This window comes from Melanotaenia boesemani, chromosome 16 (genome assembly GCF_017639745.1).
Source record: "Melanotaenia boesemani isolate fMelBoe1 chromosome 16, fMelBoe1.pri, whole genome shotgun sequence".
Lineage (NCBI taxonomy): Eukaryota > Metazoa > Chordata > Actinopteri > Atheriniformes > Melanotaeniidae > Melanotaenia > Melanotaenia boesemani.
In genome coordinates, this window is record NC_055697.1 from 3,345,754 (window position 1) to 3,370,572 (window position 24,819).

A 24,819-nucleotide genomic window follows, 5' to 3' on the forward strand; every position below is an offset into this window, starting at 1 on the left:
TGACAAACAAATGCTTTCTCGACCAGTGGAGGGGTTACTTCAGGTCACCGCAGTCACATGATCAAAGGAAGAGCTGAATCATCGCATCTAATCACCTCCCTTATCCATACTCACCAGTTCAGTCAGGGAACAATGCTTTCATTCACACTCACACACACACACAAACGCATGCACAGACACACTCGCACACACCCACACATGCACGCATACACACACACGTTAGAAGATTTAAAATCTCAAACTAAGCAAAAAGTTGAGACAACACACCATCACTTACTTGGAACGCCAAGACACGTCTCCTTTTCTCAAGCTGGAAGCTTTTATGTTTACACTCATCATCAGTGATGGCGTCAAGATAAACAGCTGTTACCGTGGTTACAACGCTGTTATTGCTGGCAGGGTCAACCAGGGCCTTTATGGGGTCACAAGCTGAATGTTATTGGGGGGCCCACCTAGACCACCTCAGCACCAACAGTGCCTGTACAGAACGATGCTGCAGGCATTCGGCCAGAACGGTACGGGAAAAAAATTTAACTGTAATGTTTTGTTTTTTTTTTATCAAATTTGCGGTTTGGTTTGTGATATTTTAAATCCCTGCACCCGTACCGTCTTCATGCATAAATATATTTTTACATGAGTAAATATGAACTTCTCTATTTTCTAACAGGGGCGTAAAGCTGAGCACTTACCAGCTACATGATGCAGCCTGACGTTTCCTCTGGAGCAGGTCTCTGTTGTGTTCTTGTAAGAAAAACTAGACAGTCTGGTGTTATTGATCTGGTTTCAGCTCCTCATCTCTCTCAACCCGATGTCTGCATCACACATCCAGGCGATCAGCTCCAACCATGGGGGACCGCATGGAAATCCTGGTTTCTAAACTCTCCCAGGGAGCTGAAGATGCTGAGAACTGTGCGTCCATCAGGGAGACCCAGCTGAACAAGCAGAATCTACGTCATTGTAGGAATTTCTGAGTCGTGTTACAGCTCAAAATGGATCCAATATTCGTTGTAGTTTTGATTTACGCCAACACGTTATCTGAGATCTGAACTTTAAAAAGATTTAGAGCGACTCCACTCAGTAGAACCGTCTTTATTCACTTCAGGACATTTCACATGGTCTTTTTGTGTCTTTTGTCAGCAGCTACCTTTACATGGACAATATTTCAACTATCCGACTGAAATCAATCTGATCGGAGATTCCAGCTGACATGTTGACATGGACGCTGGATAACGTGATCCGATCAGCTGTATTTACATGATGAACAGATTTAATACGATCATGAAACCTTTGACATGCGCAGTGCTGCTAGTTGGGAAGAAGAGTTTTTTTTTTTATTTATTTAAACTTTTGACCTTTGAAATGCTCATTAATCATTAACTTGTTCAATTTCTAACAAAAACCTTGCATCCGCCACAGTCCTGTTCTGTCATGCTGCCGCCATGTTTCAAGTCTTCTCTGAAGCTCGTTAGTCATGTAACCCCACCTGGTTCAGAATGCGCAGGAACAACGTTTACCGCAAGTGACGCCGCGGTGACCGTCCTTGTCGGGGTTGCTGGGGGCTGCAGCCTTACTGCAGTGGTGCAGACCCTGGTCTGCCCTGATCTGGGTGGTTGCTATGGCGACGGCATCTGTGGACGTGGATGGACTGGCTCCTGGTGTGGACAGATCCCCATGATATTGTTTCCTTACAGCAGCATCAGGACAGAGGGGGGCGCTTTGTGTGTGTGTGTGTGTGTGTGTGTGTGTGTGTGTGTATGTGAGAGAGAGAGACTATAATGAGTGTTTTTAAATGGCTATATTTTGTATTTTGGTGTGTGAAGGCTGCATGAATTGCTGTTTTAACATGTCATTCGTGTTTTCTTCGGCATGAAAAGCATTTTATAAATAAAGTTTGATTTGATTTGATAAAGTCGAGTTTTTGTGTGTTTTACTATTTTTATTTATTTTATTTATAGTTATTTTCTTAATTCTTTTAAATCCAGATATGTGGACATTTGAAGCACATTTGACTGTGGCCCCTCCTCGGGTGCGGGGACCCTCAGAGGCAGCTTGTTTGCTTATAACTTGGGCTGGCTCTGATCACTGGCAGTAACATGTGGTGCATTATTACAGCCTAATTAATCACGCTGAACCATCTTCATCTGGGTATTAGAATTGTTAAACTCAGCACTGTTTTTTTTACATGAGAAAATGTTCTTTCCTCAGTCTGCAGACATGTTGTGTTGTTGGTGCTTCGGACTTCGGATGATGTAACAGACCCCAGTTTGTTTATATTTTGAGTGTAGCTCTGTTGTGTTTAGGGAAGCAAGAAAGTTGATTCAGTCTTGAGAGGTGAGGCCAGGACCTCTCATTTTTGTTGTTTTTTCTTTGTTTTTTTTTGCTAAATGTGGCCAGAAGTTGCACAAATCTGTCAACAAGGCTGAATTCTGCTGTATTATTAGTTTTATCTCAGGAGACGACAGGCAGGCGGAGGATCAGCCTCGGTCCTGCACCTCCTGCAGCAGGTCCAGCTGCAGTCTTCAGGAGTGTATCTATATCCCGTCTCTGGGATTTCTGTCCACTCTTCCCAGTCCAGCTGCTCCAGCTCTTTCAGGGTTATCTTTGCTCTCCATGTTGTCTTTCTGATTAATGTCCTCCTTGTCTGTGAGCTGTGGTGGATTTTCGTCTCTCGGCAGGTTTGTTGGGGTGTTATCTTGATGATTGGTTTGATGAAGCTCTTTGGGGTTCAAAAAGTTTCAAATATTTTTTAAAACCCTAACCTGGTTTGTTCTTCTCCACAATGTTTGTCCCTGACCTGTTTGGAGAGCTCCTTGGTCTGCAAAGCCACAGATATTTTCTAGCTGCGTCACGTCTGTTGTGTTTCTGCTTCATTGACTTGAAGAAGGATCATTTTGAGTGTCTCTGCTTCCTTTCAGCCATACTTTGCCCAGCGAGCAGCTGCTTGGTGAGAAAGCTCATGACTCTCACCAAACACCGTCTCAGCTGCAGGACGTCAGAGCTCAGCTTTGCTTTAAGACGAGGATATTGTTGAAAAGCTAATCTCTTTGTTGTGTCACCATGGTTACAAATATCCCTGCCTGAAATGTTTTTCTAATAAAGTCATGCCATGGATGGTCCTGCAAATCTTAAGCATGTTGTCCTTTGCTGTCGTATTTCATACCTTCAAGAACAACACGTTGATATTTTAGTAGAACAAATAGAAAATGAACGAACGAATGACAAGTGATGGCAGATGCAGAAGCACCACTTTACTGAAACTGTATCTGCTACAGTTTCATCAGAGATTTTTTTAGTTTGGTAGCTCCCTGTCTAACTATTGACTTTCTGTTGCTCACAGGGAAGCCCCGATCAGCAGGAAGTGTTGACTTCTGTATTTCCAGCAGTTTGGCATGATGGGATCATCCACACTGGGGAAGGCAGCATCTCTGGATGCTCTCCTGAATGAATGCATTCATGCATTTGGTGAGTGATGAAGAACATCCTAAATGCTGCTCTGCAGAGGAGCCTTGAGCTGACATCTGCCTTAAATTTATTGATGTTTTAGGAATGACTTCCCTTCACAGATGACGATGGCGATCTGAATGCCAGCCTGCTTCCTCGCAGACTCCTGCTGATGCATCGCTGGTATGTTACATCATCCGAGCTGGCAGGAAAACTACTGAAGATATATCCCAGCTGGCACGAGATAGAAACATTATGGAGAATTGAGCATATAGTAAGATGTTTCTCACCTAATAGGGTGACTGTTGCTGGTGTTCGGCCTCATGACTCATGTTGATGTCAGACGAGCAGAGAAGTGATAATGTCATTTTTTCCCCGCCTCCTGTCAGAAATGAATTACTCTAAATCATTTGAAAAACATCTTCACTACTACCAAGGCTGTATGTATAATCTTGGAATCTACAGAACACTGAGACAATTCAGGTTACTACAGAAATCAGAATAAAAATGCGTGTTTCTGTGTCTCAGTAAATTCACCTGGAACACAGTAGAACATGTAAATGGTTAACTCCTTCTAAATGAAAACAACATTACCTCTGGTAAAAAACCAGATGATAGCAGCCTACTTCATCAAGGAATGAGTAAAATAATCCAAGGAATGAGTAAAATAATCCAAGGAATGAGTAAAGTAACTGTGGTAGAGTAGAAGGTAAAAGTGAACCCGAGTAGGTTTCCATGGGTTTAATGGAGGTGTTAAACAGGTAAGCGTCTCAGGAAGCCATCAGATGATGATGGAGAAGATGATGATGATGATGGACAACTCTATCAATGGTCAGAGTCAGGAGGATCCAGGGATAAGACCTGGTTTCTGGTTCTGGCTGCTAGCTCCAGAGTTTCTGTCCCACCGTGATGAGACAGACGTCTCTGGAACCAGCAGAGTCTGTGCTGTCATGTGACTCCTGGTTTGTGTGGAGAAATGATCAGAAGCTCTAAAGTGGACAGAGCTGTTCTGGTTTCTACATTCCCATAGAACTGCTGGGGTCTGAACTGTGTTTGGTTTGGATGCCGATGCTTGGTGGTCTTTTAGCTGAGTTTCTCCTCGTCATGTTGGTATGCTACATGTTAGCATCGCTGCGTCCTTGTGTTTGCTAACATCTTCTGTACAGGGGGTCTAGTTAAGAAGAAGTTAAAACTACGCCATATTCTGCAGGTGTATCCTGTATGGAATCCATTTTGGGGGTTACTGTTAAAAATTAACCATAAATTTCTGGAATGGCCAATCCAACATTGTCTGGTTCTAACTTCCTGTGCTTTAAACTCTATCAGTCTCTTGAATCTCTCTAAAAGTCCTTAACTTAACTTCACGTACAGAGACTGTAAAGGTGACAGCTGCCAGAGAGCCAGGCTAAAGATCTGTTATTTAATGAGGTAAGGTAGCACACACACACACACATCCCTCCCTCTTCTTTTAACTCAGGATTCTTTAGCTTTTAAGCAGCAAACCCATAGAAAACAGTCAACATTTCAATCTAAACTCTCCTCAGAGTTTTTCTGTGGTTTTAATCCAGAACTGAACCCTGTTCTCCTTCCATACCTTCAGAACTGCTTCTGTTTCCCCTCTGAGTCAAACCAGTGAATAAGTCTGTGTTTTAAAGTCAAACACCAGTATGTACTCAGGTGTTCTCGCTGCAGCCATCTGAGTTCTTCTGCTGCCCTCTTATTCATCCAGGTATTGGATAGTGACTTTTCCAGCAGAGTTCAACCTGGATCTGGGACTCATTCGGATAACAGAGGAATTCAGGGATGTGGCGGCTCGGCTCGGCAGTGAGGAGCATTTCAATCTCATCGACATCTCCGCCATGTAAGCCATCAGTCAGACACACAGAGACTTGGATTCGTCCGCCAGTCAGATAATCACAGGATATTAGTGGTACATAGATGGTGGTACAGAAGTGTTTTACTAGCAGGTCTCGTAATGAACACCCACCAAATGTGGGTTAAAATTCAACTTACTGTCCATTTCAGTTCTTTTTCCTGGCTACGCTATCGCTGCATCAACATTATTCCATCCATCGTTTACCAGCTGCTGCCTGAACAAAGTGCAGCTCAATGAAGAGAGAAGTTTAAAGTTAGGGAAAACACACATTTTCTTTTTAAACTTGTTTTTATTTAGCTTTTGTTTTTATACATACATATATATATATATATATATATTCTTGTTTCATGACTCTCTTTGTGAAGCACTTAGTAGGTATATATTAAAATGTGGGTATAAATAGTTTGATTTTGCAGAAATGAGGTGGTTGGATGGTGGAAAGAACGAGGTAGAGGAGGATTTCTACAACCAAAGCGGAGGTGGAAGTAATTGAGATCTAAGATGAATATGGGGACGTGAAGTAAAGTCACATGATGGAGTGGATGCTGTAAAACCAGTAAAACCTGGATGTAGGAGTGAAACCTGGATCAGACACTGTGCTACATAAAAATGAATCGCTCTCCTTTGTAATTTGCGAATTGCATCTTTTTAAATTGTGATTTTAAATGAAAAAGGAAAAATCGTTCAGGCCTTTAAAGCAATATTTACTAAGTAAAACCACTCGTCCTTTAGTGGCTGTTATTTCAAGTGATTTGTTGTTAATTTTCTGATGATCAGAGATAAAAGTGACATCCTTTTATTGATTAGTTCATCTAAAGCTCAAATGATTCAAACAAGTATAGATTTGAATTATTGGAATACTGGGAAACATAAAGAAACTAAATGTGGATGAATCACGGATCCAGTAATCATCTGTCAGACGTTCTTCATCTGGAATTATTTCCATTTTATTTCTTCTAACAGCCAAAATAATCCTGAATTCAGGAGGAAAAGTAGATTTTCTGATTTGCTCTGATTGGAAGTGACAAAGTCCTGATTTTGTCTCGTATTGATCAAGTAGCTCATCCATCAACAGTTATCTACCTCGTCCTGCCTTGCAGCCCATCATATGACTGGATGCGGAAGCTGACACAGCGAAAGAAGCAGGCTAAGAAAGGCAAAGCGTCCCTGCTGTTCGACCACCTGGAGCCCATGGAGCTGGCGGAGCATCTCACCTTCTTGGAGTTCAAGTCTATTCGGAGGATATCGGTAGGACTTTTAGTGTTTCCATCCAGCTGAAGTTCTGACAGCTGACAGATTTACTTGGTACGATTATTGATTAATCAGGATTTTACAGCTATTATGTTAATTAATTTCCCAACACTATTACATCCTCCTTATTTCTGAAGTTTCTGAAGTTTCCAGCCATACATGTAGAGGAAGCTGCAGGACGACCCGTCTGACATGACTTAACCTTGTTTTCTTAACGTGTGCACGTTGCACTGATCTCTTGTGGTTCAGACATGATACTTTATGGAAGGTGACAATACTGAGGAAACTTTATGTATAATTAATTGTGCCGTTTAAAACCGCAATTAATTGTGAAATTAAATAATCATAACATCCCTTCTTCAGAGTTTTCAGTAAAATGTGGTATCACAGGGAATGAGGTCAGAGAGGGACAGAAAGTCAGAATTATTCTTAAAGATTTCTTTACAACATCAAAAGATGTTCTGATATAAAACTTTATCCCAACTCTGCGCTCTCACCAAGCAGCTCAACGTTCCCTGAAGTCTGGAACATTTTCTAAAAACACCAGATCATGATAAGTTATCAAACACCTGTCTGTCTCAGGTCACTTTTCTAAGTTTAACACCAGCTAGTTTAAATCTTTCCAAACTAAACAAATTTACTGTTATTATTTTAAAAAGATAAAGAACATTTTACAGTTTCCCTGTCCTGCTATCAGATTCTCTGTGTCAACAGGTCTGAGCTGAAATTGGACTCACTGCCCACTTCACAACCTTCCACCTGTTTAACTTCCTGTTAACCAGCCAATCACAGGGCAGCATGGAGTCATGTAGACGTGGTAAAGACGACCTGCTGAAGTTAACACTGAGCATCAGAATGAGGAAAAATTTTAAGAGACTTTGAACGTGGCATGGTTGCTGGTCTGAGTGTTTACTGGGATTTTCACCCACAACCATCTCCAGGGTTTCCAGAGAATGGTCTGAAGAAGAGAAAATATCCAGAGCAGCAGTTGTCTGGACCAGGATGCAGCAGAAGACACACCGGGTCCTCCTGCCAGCTAAGAACAGGAAACTGAGGCTACAATTCACACACACTCACCAACACTGGACAATAGAAGATGGAGAAACGTTGCTGGTCTGATGAGTCTCCATTTCAGCTCCACATTCAGATACTAGGCTCAGAATCTGCTGGAAACATCATGAAAACATGGATCCATCCTGCCTTGGATCAACGCTTCAGGCTGCTGCTGGTGTAATGGTGGGGGGAGATTTTCTTGGTCCACTTTGGGCCCCTTAGTACCAACGTGGCCTGGTTTAACCAGCACAGCCTACCTGAGTATTGTTGCTGACCATGTCCATCCCTTTAGGACCACAGTGGAGCATCTTCTGCTGCTACTTACAGCAGGATAATGCACCATGTCACAAAGCTCAGATCATCTCCACCTGCTTTCTAGAACATGACGATGAGTTCACTGGACTCCAACGGCCTCCACAGCCACCAGATCTCAGTCCAGTAGAGCAGCTTTGGGATGTGGTGGAACGGGAGATTCTCATCATGGATGCAGCCGACAAACCTGCAGCAACTGTGTGATGCTGTCATGTCAATATGGAGAAAACCTCTGAGGAAGGTTTCCACCACCTGCTTCATCTATCACACCAGGATTAAAAAGGTCCGACCCGGTACTAGAAGGTGGTCCTGATGAAGAGGACGACCCGGTACTAGAAGGTGGACCTGATGAAGAGGACGACCCGGTACTAGAAGGTGGACCTGATGGAAGAGGACGACCCGGTACTAGAAGGCTGACCTGATGAAGAGGACGACCCGGTACTAGAAGGTGGTCCCTTCAGTTCTGGGAGGATAAAAACAGACGTGCAGGTCTAATGAGGGTTAAGAAAAAATAAAAAGAATAAAATCTTTATTAAACGTGAAAATAATGTAATTAAAAGTTAATGAGAAAAATAATGAAAGAGTTATGGAAACAAAGCTTATTTAAACCACCCTCGTCTACACTTTGCCGCTGGTAGAAAATCATTAGAAGCCTTCGTAATTTTCTCATAATGGTTTTACACGATGCATAAAAAGAAACATTAAAAAAACCTTAGTGGTGGTGGTTTGCAGAGCAAAGCTTCATGCACTTTATGTTCCGCATATTTGGCAGCACTGATAAAAAAAAAAAATGCAGCTGGTGGGAAGCTGCTCACCTGCTGCAGAGCTCTGATCTGGTTTTTACTGGCTGAGCTGAAGCAACACCAGACCCTGATCTGGTGTTTGACTGGACCCTGTTGTTTGTTCACCCTGGAAAATCTAAAATAGGAAAGCTGCTGCTCTGATTCCCAGAAATCCTTCATATTGTCAACTAATCTAACACATCCGTCACCGTGACTCTTAACTTCTTCCAGTGAGACTTTAATGCTCAGCGGGATCATCTTCCAGGCCCGAAGCAAGGAAAACATTCTCCGATAGTTCTGATGTAGCACATATTCACTGGGGCATCAACCTTTTGGAGATTTCCATCATTTTTCCTCCTACATCTTGTATCAGTGAAGAGCCGCTGCATTCATTTTTCTCTAGAATTTTCCCAAGATTCATAATGTAGTTCAGGTCCAGACCCTGTGGTGCTGATCCATGTGTGAGACCTATGAATCCTGGTCAGCTGACCTCATCTCAACCACAGGATGAAGTATACTCCTTACAGGGATTTTGTGAATTCCATCTTGTTGGAAAAATGACGACTGGTCTGGTCCGAGTAGAGATAAATCTTAAAATTAAAGCATTTTTAGCTTTTCCCAAACTCAGTAAACGTGAAGAGCTTCTCACATCCAAACCACCAGAAGAGTCATTCAGGAGCTGCTCTCGTCAAACTCCTCATATGTTTTCTAGTCATTAAGTTTTCAGGCTCAGGTATCACCTGAGCAGCAGGCTGAAACGGAGCATCTGAAGATGAATTTGCTGAATTCTCTCTGTCCTCAGTTCACTGATTATCAGAGCTACGTGATCCACGGCTGCCTGCTGGACAACCCCACTCTGGAGCGCTCCATCGCCTTGTTCAACGGAGTCTCTCAGTGGGTCCAGCTGATGGTGCTCAGCAAGCTCACCCCTCAGAGTCGTGCAGAGGTCATCTCCAAATACATCCACGTGGCTCAGGTAAGTCAGACAGGCTTCTCCACCGCTCAGCTTTTAACCTTTCTAAGTCATTCTGGATGTTTCTGTCCTTCCAGGTCAGTTTATGGTTTTGTTTCCTCATATGAAGGTTGAAGGATGTTTCTCTTGAAGGACACTGAGGACAGATTCACTTCAGGTTATGACTAAAAATCCTGTCCCAAAAGACTCATGTAAAAACACTACAGATTCACTTTTTTCCTCTCTTTTGCTGAAATCTTTCAGTCAGCTTCACTCCTACCAAATATGTAATTATTGAAATTATTTTAATCCTTTAAATTTCTGATTACATGATCTCACTGATCACAAAAATAATAGTTATTTAAAAGATAAAAGATTAAAATCAGTGTTTTTAAATTGGCATCTTAATTGTTAAAATCATCTGAAATGTGAATATTTGTAGTTTTTATGAGGACTGAACCTGATTTAAGCAAAAAGAGGAGGGAAAAACTCTGAATCTGTAATGTAATAATGTAACTTTGGTGTTTGAAAATTCAGATTTTTCATTTGGTGTGAGTAATAATTTTGTTGTTTACAAAATTAACATGTTCATTTTGAAAGTCACAATAAAAATCTCACATTTATTAGATAAACGTTGGCCATATTTTTGTATACTGAACTGAAAACCCCCTGAAATTATCTTGGGAGCAGTTTGGAAAAAGCTGCTGTAGTGAATCGAAGTGACTCACATGGGTTAAATAGTCTTTTTATCAGAAAGAAAACAAGTCCAGACTGCAGCCATGCTCAGACTGGCCGTCGACAGTAAAACCATCAGGGAAATATTTTATTACACGTTGTCGTGACTCAGCGTGGACACGCGAGTCTGTTCACGCTGACATGAGCAGGGTTATCAGTGGACCGTTCTCTCATTGTTCCAGTGGGGAAGCATCAGGATTTACTCTGTTTCTGCCATCAGGACGTCTCCATCTGAGGAGGACACGGCCATTACCTACCTCCACCCACTATGAAAGAATGGATCAGTGCTGAAAGATAAAAATTGAGTTTATGAAAAGTTCCCAGTTATCCCATTTAGACTGATGAGTCCGATAAAATGCTCAAATATGGAAACATAAAGCATAAATGACTATAACTGCTGCTAAATAAGCTCTGTCTAAATATTATCAGAACATGATAGTTTGCATTTCCACAACATGCGTAGATTTTATTATTTTTAACATTGTATTTATTCAGTTTAACAATCCACACATGATAATACAGAATTATTACACAGGAAAAACTCCTTTATGTTGAATAAAGTCCCAAAATATTTAACACCATTACTCTGATGTAAAACGTAAAAAGGAACCAACACGAAATTCTGTGTTTCAGTAATACAATCAGTTTAAATCAGCTTTATTTATACTACTCCAACTCACAACAAAGTCATCTCAAGGCACGTTTACAGACGCAGTCCAATTTATTTTAGATTTCAGTATAATGTATAAGAGCATTTCAGTATAGCATATAAGAGGCCTTTTCAGTATAGTGTAGGAGAGGTTATACGATATTGTGTGAATGATTTGAGTAATTTCATAAATTTCAACAGTTTGTTTTACATGTTCACTGGGATTAAGAGAAAGAGATTAGTAAGGAACAGACATGGTGCCTCACTTTTTGGGCGCACTAAAAGAATTTGTTATCTGTTATTGTTTATCACCATTGAGTTGTAAAAGGTTTTCGGCATCTAACATCAGTAATACACTGAATGAGATCATTTACTGGACTGGTGGTCAGCAGTATCAGATATGTATAATTGTGTGTTGTAATCATAGGAATGATATGAAATGTTGTGCTTACAGATTATGAAACCAAGTGGGAGCATGTACAGATTGAACAAGAGGGCCAAGAACAGACCCTTGGGGAACACCATATGAAATCCTAACTTTGTTATGTTATTTAAAGACGCCAACAGGAACAGAGTGGGATCTACAGGTTAGGAAGGGAGAAAGCCAGCTTAGAGCAGGACCTTTGAGGCCTACACATTGCTCAAGGTGCTGAAGCAGGATACAGTGGTCCACGATGTCAAAAGCGGCACTGTGATCAAGAAGAACTTAAACTGAGACTTTGTGGCTGTCAGAGTTGATTTTAGGATCATTAACAACTTGGACAGAAGTCGTTTCTGTGCTGGGGTTGACTCTAAAATCAGACTGATACATGTCAAATAGATGGTTTTGTAGCAGGTTGCTATGTAACTGCTCATATACAACTTTTCCTAGAATTATCCCCATGCATGGAAGGTTTAAAATAGGCCTGTAATTACCAATAACAAGTGGATCTAGGTTGGGCTTTTTTAACATTGGAGTCACAATAGCATGTTTAAGAACAGGAGGGAAAAATCCAGAGAGCAGCGAAGTATTAACACTAACAGTTTCAAGCACATCTTCCACCAACAATCAAAACACTTTTAAAACTCTTTGCACTTCACACCCAATTTATGTACAGCACTTTGTGACTTTTATTCGTGAAAAGCACTTTATAAATACATTTTACTTACTGCAGTCACATGACTGCAAGGAATCCTGGGATATGGAGTTCACATTTTTTCTCCTAACTTTTTTTAAAAAATAGGACAGCAAAAGAAATTAAGACATAAAACTCATTAAAAAATTTTTTAAAAAAGGAAAGAAGACTATTCCAACATTTCCCTGTGTGTCATCAGAAACTGCTGCAGCTGCAGAACTTCAACACTCTGATGGCAGTGGTTGGTGGGCTGAGCCATAGCTCCATCTCTCGGCTGAAGGACACTCATGCTTACCTGGCCCCAGAAGTCGTTAAGGTACATTTTTAATAGTCCTTGACTGCACATTACTCTTGTTTCCCTGACTTTTTTCAGTCCAGAAAACTCTTATGTAAATATATATATAAATATATGTATATATATATATATATATATATATATATATATATATATATATATATATATATATATATATATATATATATATATATATATATATTTTTTTTTTTTTTTTTTTTTTTTTTTTCATAAAACATAATCTTCACCTTATTTATGGGTAAAAGGAATTTAAGATATTATATCAGGTTTTCATAGAGTATAATCTAATTTGGATTTTATTTTTTGGCTAAGCTTAAATTAGAGGCTTGATATTGATGAATCAAGAAACGCACACACACACATATATACAGACACACACACATATATACATGTATATATATATATATATATATACATATATATATATATATAGTACCTTGGCATACTACAAGCAAATAGCAACCACAAAGAAGCCACAAGGAAAGCTGCCACAGCCACATATCTGCAACGAGTAAGGCAAGTCCTGAGAAATCAGCTCAATGGCAGAACAAGATCCAGGTAAATAACAACTATAACCTGCCAATGATCAGATACCCTGCTGGGATAATAAGCTGGCCAAAGAAAGAAGTTCAGACCACAGATGCTAAAACATGAAATCTGTTCACCATGCATGGAGGGTTCCACCCCACATCCAGTGTCCAGAGACTATACACTAAGCACAAAGGGGGAGGCCAAGGACTAGAGAGCATCAGGGCCTCGATCCAAGATACAACAAGCTCCATGAATACATCAGGAAGATGTCCCCAAGGGATGAAGCATTGAGTGAATGTCTCAGGCAATAGAACCTGAAGGAGAAATGGAGGAACCATCATGGGAAGACAAGCCCCTGCATGGGATGTACCACCGACAGATAGCTGAAGTGGTGGATATGAACAAGTCCTACCAATGGCTAGAGAGGGCTGGACTGAAGGACAGCACAGAGGCGCTAATCATGGTAGCACAGGAGCAAGCCTTGAGTACCAGGGCAATGGAGGCCCAGATCTACCACACCAGGCAGTACCCCAGATTAACCACACCAGACAGGACCCCAGATCTACCACACCAGACAGGACCCCAGGTCTACCACACCAGAGAGGACCCCAGGTCTACCACACCAGGCAAGACCCCAGATCTACCATGCCAGGCAGGACCCCAGATCTACCACACCAGACAGGACCCCAGATCCACCACACCAAGCAGGACCCCAGATCTACCACACCGGGCAAGACCCCAGATCTACCACACCAGGCAGGACCCCAGATCCACCACACCAAGCAGGACCCCAGATCTACCACACCGGGCAAGACCCCAGATCTACCACACCAGAGAGGACCCTAGGTCTACCACACCAGACAGGACCCCATGTGCAGACTGTACAAAGAGGGCCCTGAAACAATCTAGCACCTCACAGCAGGGTGCAAGATACTGGCAGGCAAAGAATACATGAGCATCATAACCAAGTAGCCGGCATAGTGTAGACACATCTGTGCAGAATATGGACTGGAGACCCCTAGGTCACAATGGGAAACACCTCCCAAGGTGGTGGAGAATGAGAGAGCAAAGATCCTGTGGGACTTCCAGATACAGACAGACAAAATGGGGGTGGCCAACCAACCGGACATTGTAATCATGGATAAGCAAAAGCAAAGGAAAGTGATGGATGTAGCCATCCCCACTTATATCAGGAAAAAGGAACACGAGAACCTGGAGAAATAACAAGGACTCAAGGAAGAGCTGGAGAAAGCCTGGAAGGTGAAGGCGACAGTAGTACCAGTGGCTATCTGAGCACTGGGGGCCGTGTCCCCCACACTGGAGAAGTGGCTCCAACAGATACCTGGAGAACCGTCAGACCTCTCCATCCAGAAGAGAGCAGTCCTAGGAACTGGTAGAGGACCCGAGCTGGAGATGAACCCATCGCTGCCCTCCTCCAGCCAATCAACAGGCAACATTTGTGCATATGAAATGTTGCATTTGTTCACGTAGATGTGCACATGGGGGCTAGCAACACCATATAGCCATAGCTCCAGCAGATGGAAGGAGGTCACTACTGCCGTTGTTTTTTGTTTTTTTTTCCTCTTTCTGTCCCAGATCTGGAGTGAGATGACCAATCTGGTGTCTTCAAACAACAATTATTCCTGCTACCGAAAGGTCTTCACCGAGTGCCGGGGTTTTAAAATCCCCATTTTGGGCGTGCATCTGAAAGACCTGATTGCAGTGAATGTGGTCTTTCCTGACTGGCTCGGTGACGGTGAGAAAGTGAACCTTGCGAAGATGCATCAGCTTTACATGACCTTCAATGAACTGGTTTCACTGCAAAGTGCAGTAGCCCAAGTGGAGCCCAACATGGACCTCATCTACCTGCTAACGGTGAGAGATTACCACTAGTAGTATTTTCAGAGGGAAGGATCTAATAAAACATGTTTATTGGCCAATCAGACTGAACCTGATTCTACAGTATTAAATAAAAACTTAGAGTTGTTCTTTGATAATTTAACTGATTCTACCCAAATGCTCATATTCTTCAGCTTTCTTTAGACCTTTATTACACAGAAGATGAGATTTATGAGTTGTCGTTGCTACGGGAACCTCGTAACCCCAAATCAGTGGTAAGTTTCTGCTAAGGTGATAATCAGCTGTACTCTATCATAATATTTTATGTGAAAAGCTTATATATGTTTCAGCTGCTGTTTAACATGAAGGACAGGTTTTACTTCTTAGCACAAGATTTTTAAATGGTGTTTTGTGTGTGTGCATCCTCTCCACAGCCGACCTCTCCAACGACTCCCAACAAGTCCTTGGCCCCACTGGACTGGGCCTCAGGTGTCACCACCAAACCAGACCCCACGGTAGTCAATAAACACATCAGGAAGGTGGTAGATGTAAGGAGAAATGACCCCATGCTTTCAGAAAACCAACATATATTTCCAGAGAGATAAGTTTCATGTCTGTCTTGTGATAGTCTGTCTTCAGGAATTACGACCATGACCATGATGGTTATATTTCTCAAGAAGACTTTGAGACCATTGCGGCTAACTTTCCCTTCCTGGACTCTTTCTGTGTTTTGGACAAAGATCAGTAAGTGTGAAAGAAGCAACAATAAATTAGCAAGCCAACTTTATTTTTAAAGCACTTTAAAAACAGCAGCAACCAATGACCAAAGTGCTGAAGAGAGGAATAAAATGCCTTAGAAAAAAGTTTTTAAAAAATTTAAATCAAATAAAAGTAAATAGATATGTAGAAATAAGAGAATAAATTGGGAGTTATGTTTTCAGGACATCAATCACAGAATGAAGAACTGGATTATGGGAGTAGATGTTGGATTGGATGGTGAATTCTGAAAAGTTTGGATATGAAAAGTCAGATATAAACACACCAGTCATTTTAAAAGTGCACCAGCAAAGAATCACAAGCAAGAGATAAAACAAGAGTCAAGACTGTGTTTTACTGGCTGAAGAGAGCTCACAGTACAGGTAGGATGAAGATGATGCTGGATTAGCCGTCTTTAAAAATGGGAGGTTTGAGATGGGCCTGTAGGTTAATACATAGATGGGTTAACCAACTGTTCACTCATAGCTGAAGTAATAAAATGTGTGTAAAAATATGCTCTGAGAATCCAATCTGGAAAAACAACTACACTTCTTTTTTCATAAACTGGTTGGTAACTGTAAGATTCTTTCTTTCTTCACCTCAGAGATGGATTGATCAGCAAGGATGAGATGATGGCGTATTTCCTTCGGGCTAACCCTCTGCTCCAGTGTAAGATGGGACCAGGATTTATCCACGACTTCCAGGAGATGACCTACCTAAAGCCCACCTTCTGCGAACATTGTGCTGGATTTGTGTGTATCAGCGTTTCTCACCTCTTTAGTTTTACTGCTGTAACAGATTAAAGTGGCTGATTAAACATGCCCCACTTCATGGGAAATGTTATTGTTCTGTGGATGCTTGTGACCTGTATTTTCTTTTCTGTCACTGCAACCTGGTCTCCTCACATACCTGCAGCTCTGGGGGATCATCAAACAGGGATACAAGTGCAAAGGTACCAAAGTCCTTCATGTCATATTGAATATTTAATTGTAATGCCACCTTTTAGCATTTTCTAATGCACTTAAAAGATCTTCTGAAAACATCTTTCAGTCCAACTATCAGTGCTGACAATTGGAATCTAGAACAGAAAAAACACAATTTGATGTTTCATTTATTTCCATTTCCTTTATATTTAACAATCTTCTTTATGTCCTTTTCAGACTGTGGCGTTAACTGTCATAAACAATGCCGGGAACTGCTGGTTCTGGCCTGCAGGAAGCTGATTCGCTCCAGCTCTCTGAGCAGCGTATCTCCAGCCAGACTGACACACAGCTCGCTGCCCAGCAGCCCTGCACTTCCCACCTGTAAAGGTCCCCGTCATTTACTCAAACACACGCCAAACACACAGCAAAACACTAGACTGATTGAACGGCTGATTATAGCCCTTTTCAAAATGATCATAATCGGCTGGAGGTTTACAGATTAAACACCAAAATATTCTTAATTTATCTTAAAACAGTAAATGATGTCAAGTGTCGGAGTCGTGCAGAATGATGTTATTGCACTGTTTGTCCACTAGATGGAGCTCTGACTCCATCCTCAGTCCTCCCTGCTGTTTGTTTATAATAATATTGTGCATGTCCAGTTTTACTTTACCTCTCTTTGTGTCATGACGGCCTGTGCTTTGTTGCATCAGTCATGCTTTTCATTTACGTTACATTGCTAAAATTGTGCTAAACTATCTATCTAAGTTACTCCCTGTCCGTGTATGTTAGCAATAACATCGCTGTGGTTATGCTATCCTAGCATAGCATTAGCTAACAGCTTAAAAGCCAGCAAGTAACTGCAGAAAAAACATAAGTGTAGAAATATCTGAGAGTCCAGAACAAGGTTCATCCCTCCATCAACTGCGTGTTGCGACGCATTTAAGGAGGATGGATGTGAAGCAGAGAGAAGGAAAAGTTAAAGTGATGGACATTACTCTCTGTCTTCAGCTGTCATGATGTCACTCCTAGTTTTGCTTTGTCAGAAAATCCTAGAACATGGCTCAGGCTGCAGCAGCAGCTTACTGTGTTGTGGAGAAACATGAGTTCCAGACATTTTGTGACCATTAAATGTTTAAAATGCAGCTCTGTAAAAGATGACATGTTTTAACATATTAGAAAAGCGTCTCTGGTTTTTTCTTTGGTTCACATGATTCATGACTTCATGGCAAAGAAAACAATGGAGTAGAGAAAATAGGATTTAACGTTAAATGGCATCAGAGGGCTGCATAAATAATGTTCTACCAGTAACTTCACTCATTATATTGCTTATAGCAAACACCACTGGTCTAAATCTAAAGACATTAATCAGTACAACTGGTAGCTGTATTAATGCTCCATAGAAAGAAAAATTCACAATGCGTATTTAAAATAAATAAAATAAAACTTATTTTATTCATATATATTTTTTAAATTAATCGGCCGATTATCCGATTTTTTTCTGATAAATATTGAAATCGCCCTCAAAACATCCATATTGGTCGGGCTTTATAAAACACATGTCAAACACACAAAACACATGTCAAACACACAAAACACATGTCAAACACACATCAAAGACACAAAGCATACGTCAAACACACAAAACACGTGTCAAACACATGTCAAACATATGTCAAACACAAAAAACCGTCACGCATCACACACACATCAAACATGTGTCAAACACATGTCAAACACACAACACAGGTCAAATACACTAAACACATGTCAAACACATGTCAAACATATGTCAAACACACAAAACACACGTCAAACACACAAAACACATGTCAAACACATGTCAAACATATGTCAAACACACAAAACACATGTCAAACACACAAAACACATGTCAAACACATGTCAAACATATATCAAACACACAAAACACACGTCAAACACACAAAACACATCAAACGCGTCAAACACACGTCAAATACATTAACCCATAACAGCTCTCTTTGCTCAAAAATTCTATTGAACACAATCTGACCCTCGTCTTCTGTCCCCTAATAGATATCCAGAAGCAGAAAACCACATAATATTTTTAATATATCACATGGTAATAAATGGTAGATTACCTCCCTCCCTCACTCCACTACTGTCCTGGTCCACAGCCTGGTAACCTCCCGCCTTGACTACCTTATTTTCAATCTGCCTGACAAATCACTCCATAAACTTCAACTGGTCCAGAATTCTGCTGCACAGATAACCACTAAGCCCCTCTTTGCTCCTCCATACCTGTCTGCTCTGGTCTACACTGCTTTACCCTCCTGTTACCCCAGATCCTCTTCCTGTATTTGTCTTGCTGTCCCATCCCATTGTCTTTTTACCATGGGGACCAGGGCTTTAAGCTGCTCTGCTCCCAAACTCTGGAACTCTCTTTGTCCCGACCTCCTTAAGGTTGACTCCCTCACTCTCTTTAAATCCCTTCTGAAAACCCACCTGTTCAAACTCGCCTTAAACCATTAACCCTTCTTCAGTTCATCTGTTAGACTGCTGTATTTCTGTTGCTTTTTAACTGTTTTAGTCCACTCCTTTGTTTTATTGCACTTAGAGTGCTTTGGTTTATTATTCACTTTGATTTGTTGATATTGTGAAGTGACCTTAGATTTTCTAAAAGGTGTTTTAAATAACATGTATTATTATTATTATTATTATTATTATTATTATTAATATTATAATTATTATAGCTGTACCAGTTTTATTTAGGTCCAAAACCTAGTTAACAGGTAAGAAACCTCTGCACTCTTGGGGTGTCCAAACATTTGCTTATTTATTTATTTTTTATTTAAAAAATTGCAAGACACCAAATGAAGCAGAAATTCCTCAAAAATGTCTGAAAACAGTGTTTTATCTGGAGGCTGTTTTCTTACAGTTTTTTTCTGTTTCCTCCTTCAGATGAGGACGATGTGTTCGAGTTTCCAGCAGTCACACCAGCAGGTCCGACTGTGGACACGCCATCCATCACCCTGATGACCGGATCAGCTCAGAGGATCTCTGTGCGCCTGCAGAGGGCCACAACCAGCCAGGCCACCCAAACCGATCCTCTATGGCCCGAAATCAGCTGGGCAGCCACAGAAAGCGGCTGCCACACCTTCCCCAAAATGAAATATAGGACTCACAGGAAAACATCGAAAAACAAAGGTTTTGCTTGCTGGGAGAACAGGAATGATGGTCAGGACCAGCCAGTGCCTTCACTGTGCAGAGTGGCCCATCAGAACCAGCCAGAGATCTCTAAAGAAACTACACAGAATGGGGTGACGCTCATAAGGAAGGTAACAGACTCACCAGGGATTTAACTCAAAGTTTCAACTTCCAGCTTGAAGCTGAAAGTAGGAAAAAACATTAGTAAAAGCTACTCCAATGTTTTGGGTTCAGACAACTATCAGACCTACATGATGTGCAGTGTCGCAGCCAGACCAAATATTCGGATTAGCAAGGCTAACCTTAAAAAAACTTTTTATCAACATGTCACATGTGCCACCAGAGGGAATAACATCTTAGATCACTGCTACACACAATTCAAAGAGAGCAACAAAACCCTATCCTTGCCTCCCTTTGGAAAATTGGACTACAATGCCATTTTCCTCGTGCCAAAGTACAAACAAAGGATGGAGCTGGAGGGGGTCTCCACGAGGCAGGGGAGGTGCTGGATTGACCAGGCGGAGGCTACACTGCAGGACACTGTTGAACGTCGACTGGGACATGTTCCAGTCCAGCTTGCAGGGCGTCAGCAAGTTTATGGAGGTAACAACGGATTCATTGCTAAGTTGGTAGATGATGTCGTTCCCATGATGACTGTCCGAGTTTTCCCGAGCCAGAAGCCACGGGTGGATAAATCTATCTGCAAAGCACTGAGGGAGCGCGCTGCCACCTACAACTCAGGACTTCTCACTGGCAAGATGGAGGACTACAACATGACGTCATACAGACTGCGATGTGTGGTGAAGGATGATAAGCGGAGGTACCGAGACAGAGTGGAGTCATAGTTTTTCCACCATTACGACTCCAGGAGGCTGTGGCAGGAACTGCAAACTATAATGGACTACAGGAGGAGAGCCCCGCTCTGGTGGGTGCAGACGCCACTCTGGCTGAGGACCTGAATAGTTTTTATGCACGGTTTGTGTCTGCTGGCGTTAGCATGCAGATTATGCAGTTTATGCACTCACCCTCACCCTGTACACCCGGCGCTGAGGTCAGCAGAGCGTACCATGGGTAAAACACTCCCCACCCTCCAGGACATCTTCATGAGAAGAAGAGCAGCCAGAGCGAACAGGACCATGTGAGACCCTTATCATCCTAACACACACACACACACACATATATATATATATATATATATATATCACCAGCTCATCCAGGGGGATCCCGAGGCATTCCCCAGGCCAGTCACAAGATGTAATCTGTCCAGTGTGTCATGGGTCTTCCCCGGGGCCTCTTTCCGATGGGGCATGCCTGGAACACCTCACCAGGGAGGTGTCCAGGAGGCATCCTGACCAGATGCCCGAGCCACCTCATCTGACTCCTCTTGATGCAGAGGAGCAGCGACTCTACTCTGAGCCCCTCCTGGATCACCGAGCTTCCCACCTTATCTCTAAGGGAGAGCCCGGCCATCCTGCGGAGAAAACTCATCCCTCACCAGAAATTACTCTGATTTATCGCGGCGTTGCAGACCAAGCTCTGACACCGGTCGTACAGGGACCGGACAGCTTGTACAAGGGGTCTGGCCCGCCATACCAGGGGACATAGTCGAACGCCTTCTCCAAGTCCACAAAGCACATGTAGTCTGGTTCAGCTTTAGTTGAAGCACACCCTCCAGTCACCCTTTTTGAAGAGGGGGACCATCACCCCAGTCTGCCAGTCCAGGGGAACTGTCCCCGATGTCCATGTGATGCTGCAGAGGCGTGTCAGCCAAGACAGCCCTACAGCATCCAGAGCCTTAAGGAACTCTGGGCGGACCTCATCCACCCCTGGGGCCTTGCCACCAAGGAGCTTTTTAACCACCTCAGCGACCTCAGCCCCAGAAATAAGAGAGCCTACACCAGGGTCCCCAGATTCTATTTCCTCATTGGAAGACGTGCTGGTGGGATTGAGAAAGTCTTCGAAGTATTCCCTCCACCGCCTCACATGTCCTGAGTCGAGGTCAGCAGCCCTCCATCCTCACTGTACACAGTGTTGGTGGAGCACTGCTTTCCCTCCTGAGCCGCAGGATGGTGGACCAGCCATCCGGAAGTCATTCTCGATGGCCTCTCCAAACTCCTCCCATGCCCGAGTTTTTGCCTTAGCGGCCACTGAAGCTACACTCCACTTAGCCCGCTGATACCCATCAGCTGCCTATGGAGTCCCACAGGTCAAAAAGGCCCAATAGGACTCCTTCTTCAGCTTAACGGCATCCCTCACTGCTGCTGTCCACCAACGAGTTTGGGGTTACCGCCACGACAGGCACCAACGGCCTTGCGGCCACAGCTTCAGCTGGCCGCCTCAACAATAGAGGCACGGAACACAGCCCACTCGGACTCAATGACCCCTGCCTCACCTGGGACATGGTTGAAGCTCTGCCGGAAATGGGAGTTGAAACTCTTTCTGACAGGGGACTCTGCCAGATGTTCCCAAAAGACCCTCACAACACACTTGGGTCTGCCAGGCATCCTCCCCCACCATCTGAGCCAACTCACCACCAGGTGGTGAACAGTTGACAGCTCCGCCCCTCTTTTCACCTGAGTGTCCAAGACATGCGGCCGCAAGTCCAACGATACGACTACAAAGTCAATCATCGAACTGCGGCCTAGAGTGTCCTGGTGCTAAGTGCACATGTGGACACTCATATGTCTGAACAAGGTGTTCGTTATGGACAATCCATGACGAGCACAGAAGTCCAACAACAAAACACCACTCGGATTCAGATCAGGGGGGTCATTCCTCCCAATCACGCCCCTCCAAGTCTCTTGGTCATTGCCCATGTGAGCATCGAAGTCCCCATGGGAGGGGGGCCCTATGTCACAATTCGGGATGAGCTATCATCCAGCTGAAAGCCTTGGACATTGGATTTAACCATACCCCGCACCGAGTTCAAAGCCAGCATCGGCTGGTGCAGAAGGATGATGTGCCATAGTGGCCTTGCATTACGGAGCAAAACCAACCTTGCCTAGCATCTGCCGTCCGACTTTGGAGAGAAGCCGAAGCTTTTCAGAGATATGTGATTGGCTTGAGGACAAAACACTAACACCCCCTTGATCAGATTGGAAATGCTGACCAAACACCCATGTTTTTTTGGCAGGCCTACACCTGTAACTGTGCACAAAATAGGGAGAAGTCTGTTATTGTAAAGTCATTTGGAAATTATAGGAGCCGGGTCACCGTCATGTTGATGTGCCTGGCAGATGGGACAAAGTTGCCCCCATATGTGATTTTAAAACGCATCAACACTGGTGCTAGCAACTAGGATGGGTTAAATGCAAAGAAAGTATTTCCCCATTGTGCTCCCTTATAACATAGGATTATTTTTAAAAAAACTGACGGAAAATGTGGAGAATTTTAAATGGTGTGGAGAACACGGCACTGGGCTCACAGAAAAAAGAGAAACAAGGTCATTATGGATGCCTTCCACAGACACCTGACTGATGCTGTCAAAACTCAAGTGAGGAATATGAAGCAGGGGGATGACAAGCCAGCTACAGGTGTTGGATGTGGTGGTTAACAAGCCTATCAAGGATAATCTGAGGTACACCGAGTGGCTCCTGTCTGGTGGTCACACACTCACACCTTATGAAAAAATTCAAAAGCCAGCTGTACGTACATGGGATCAAGAACCACCAGAGACCTTCATCAGTAGATTTAAAAAGTGCTGCATACCAAATGCATTGGATGTTAGCAAGGATGATGTTCTGTGGGAGGAGGCAGGACTGCAGCATGAGGGTGGGAATGATGGTGAGCCCAGTGAGGCAGAAGAAGTCTGTGACTAAAAGCCTCATGAAGACTTTTGATAAGATGAGCAAAGTTCTGACAGTCTGCATTCTAGTTGCAGCAGTGCGAAACTTTAAAGGGAAAGAAGGCTGTAATCATTATTTTAAAAATTTTCTCAGTTTCAATTAAAAAAATAGTTTATTTAAACAAAGTGAATTTTGTTTTTTTTTCTGAAGATGGAACAGACCGGGTGTGTTTATTTAGCCAACTCAGTTCCCAAACTACTTTAGAACATAGATTTTTAGTCTTGATGCTTGGTGCAAATTTGAACATTTCTCCTTTTCCCCCTCAAGGACAGCTGACTTGGTTGCAGTGATCTGGACCGGTACCACAGGACCATAGGGCCCTTCACCACCAGGACCAGGAGGCTCTTCTCCCTGGGGAAGGCCCTGGGCTGCTTGAGGCCTCCCTTCAATGAGCTGGAGTGATCTGGACCTGAGCATGGAGCTCGGTGGATTCTGTTGGTGGTCTGCCTTCGTTTGTGGGATCACTAAAGAAAGGTGCAACTTAGACCTAGTCCCAATCCCTCCGTTTTCCAGAGGCAAGGCACTCTCTGGACAAACAGAGGGAATGACCAGGACTCCTGCATCCCTAAAACAAAGGGAGCCCCTCACCTCTGCACAGGGGCAGAACCAACCAGAGGAGCTGGGACTGAGCCTTAAGGCCCATTTATGCTTGACACAGAGGACAGATACACTTTCATCCATCTTCTGCGTCATTTAAGCATGTAATTAGTTCATTTTCAGGGGTCTGCAGAGCCATCACTTTCAAACCAAACGGAGCAATACCACCAGAACCTGCGGGGCCAGTGTTGAGCAGGATAGCTGACATGTGACCAGCAAAAGAAACAAACTAGAGAAGAAGAGGAACAAGAGAAAGAAGAAGAACAAAACGAAGAACAAAATGTATGGGATAAGCTTTGTGCCACTGGGGAGCGAATCTGAATTCTTTTTATCTGAATTTGAATCATTCAATTTGAATCTGAATATGCCTGTTTGAATAATTGCTTTAAAAAACTGAATCCAAATGACCATATTTGATATTGAATCTTTGTTTTTTGAATGTGTATATTGGTAAAATTAAAACTTTTGTATTTGAAAAAATTCATTCCCTAATTCATTTTCATAGTTCAGTTTCAGTTCTCTCCATTCAAATTCAGATCTGAAATACAAATTCAGATCTGAAATTCAAATTCAGATCTGAAATTCAAACTTTTGTGCCACACATCCGGGACCTGACGTGAGGCAAAACAAGTCGATCGCAGATGGAGTAACGTCAGT

The 24,819-nt window shown here is 42.7% G+C and overlaps 1 protein-coding gene across 2 annotated transcripts in view; it reads left to right on the forward strand.

Annotated features, from left to right (window-relative positions):
* The window catches only part of rasgrp3 (RAS guanyl releasing protein 3 (calcium and DAG-regulated)), a 50,488-nt gene extending 26,059 nt beyond the window's left edge, over nucleotides 1-24,429 (forward strand). For both annotated transcript variants that reach the window (XM_042011160.1, XM_042011161.1), the window contains exons 2-17: nucleotides 3,338-3,462; nucleotides 3,564-3,666; nucleotides 4,807-4,869; nucleotides 5,171-5,302; nucleotides 6,418-6,565; nucleotides 9,518-9,691; nucleotides 12,366-12,482; nucleotides 14,610-14,888; nucleotides 15,047-15,127; nucleotides 15,287-15,400; nucleotides 15,481-15,596; nucleotides 16,213-16,360; nucleotides 16,524-16,560; nucleotides 16,769-16,918; nucleotides 19,475-19,851; nucleotides 23,833-24,429. In XM_042011160.1, coding sequence (XP_041867094.1) covers nucleotides 3,390-3,462; nucleotides 3,564-3,666; nucleotides 4,807-4,869; nucleotides 5,171-5,302; nucleotides 6,418-6,565; nucleotides 9,518-9,691; nucleotides 12,366-12,482; nucleotides 14,610-14,888; nucleotides 15,047-15,127; nucleotides 15,287-15,400; nucleotides 15,481-15,596; nucleotides 16,213-16,360; nucleotides 16,524-16,560; nucleotides 16,769-16,918; nucleotides 19,475-19,851; nucleotides 23,833-23,841 — 2,121 coding nt within the window. In that variant the 5' untranslated portion in view covers nucleotides 3,338-3,389 and the 3' untranslated portion in view covers nucleotides 23,842-24,429. The remainder of the gene's footprint in view (nucleotides 1-3,337; nucleotides 3,463-3,563; nucleotides 3,667-4,806; nucleotides 4,870-5,170; nucleotides 5,303-6,417; nucleotides 6,566-9,517; nucleotides 9,692-12,365; nucleotides 12,483-14,609; nucleotides 14,889-15,046; nucleotides 15,128-15,286; nucleotides 15,401-15,480; nucleotides 15,597-16,212; nucleotides 16,361-16,523; nucleotides 16,561-16,768; nucleotides 16,919-19,474; nucleotides 19,852-23,832) is intronic.
* The last annotated feature ends 390 nt before the right edge of the window (nucleotides 24,430-24,819 follow it).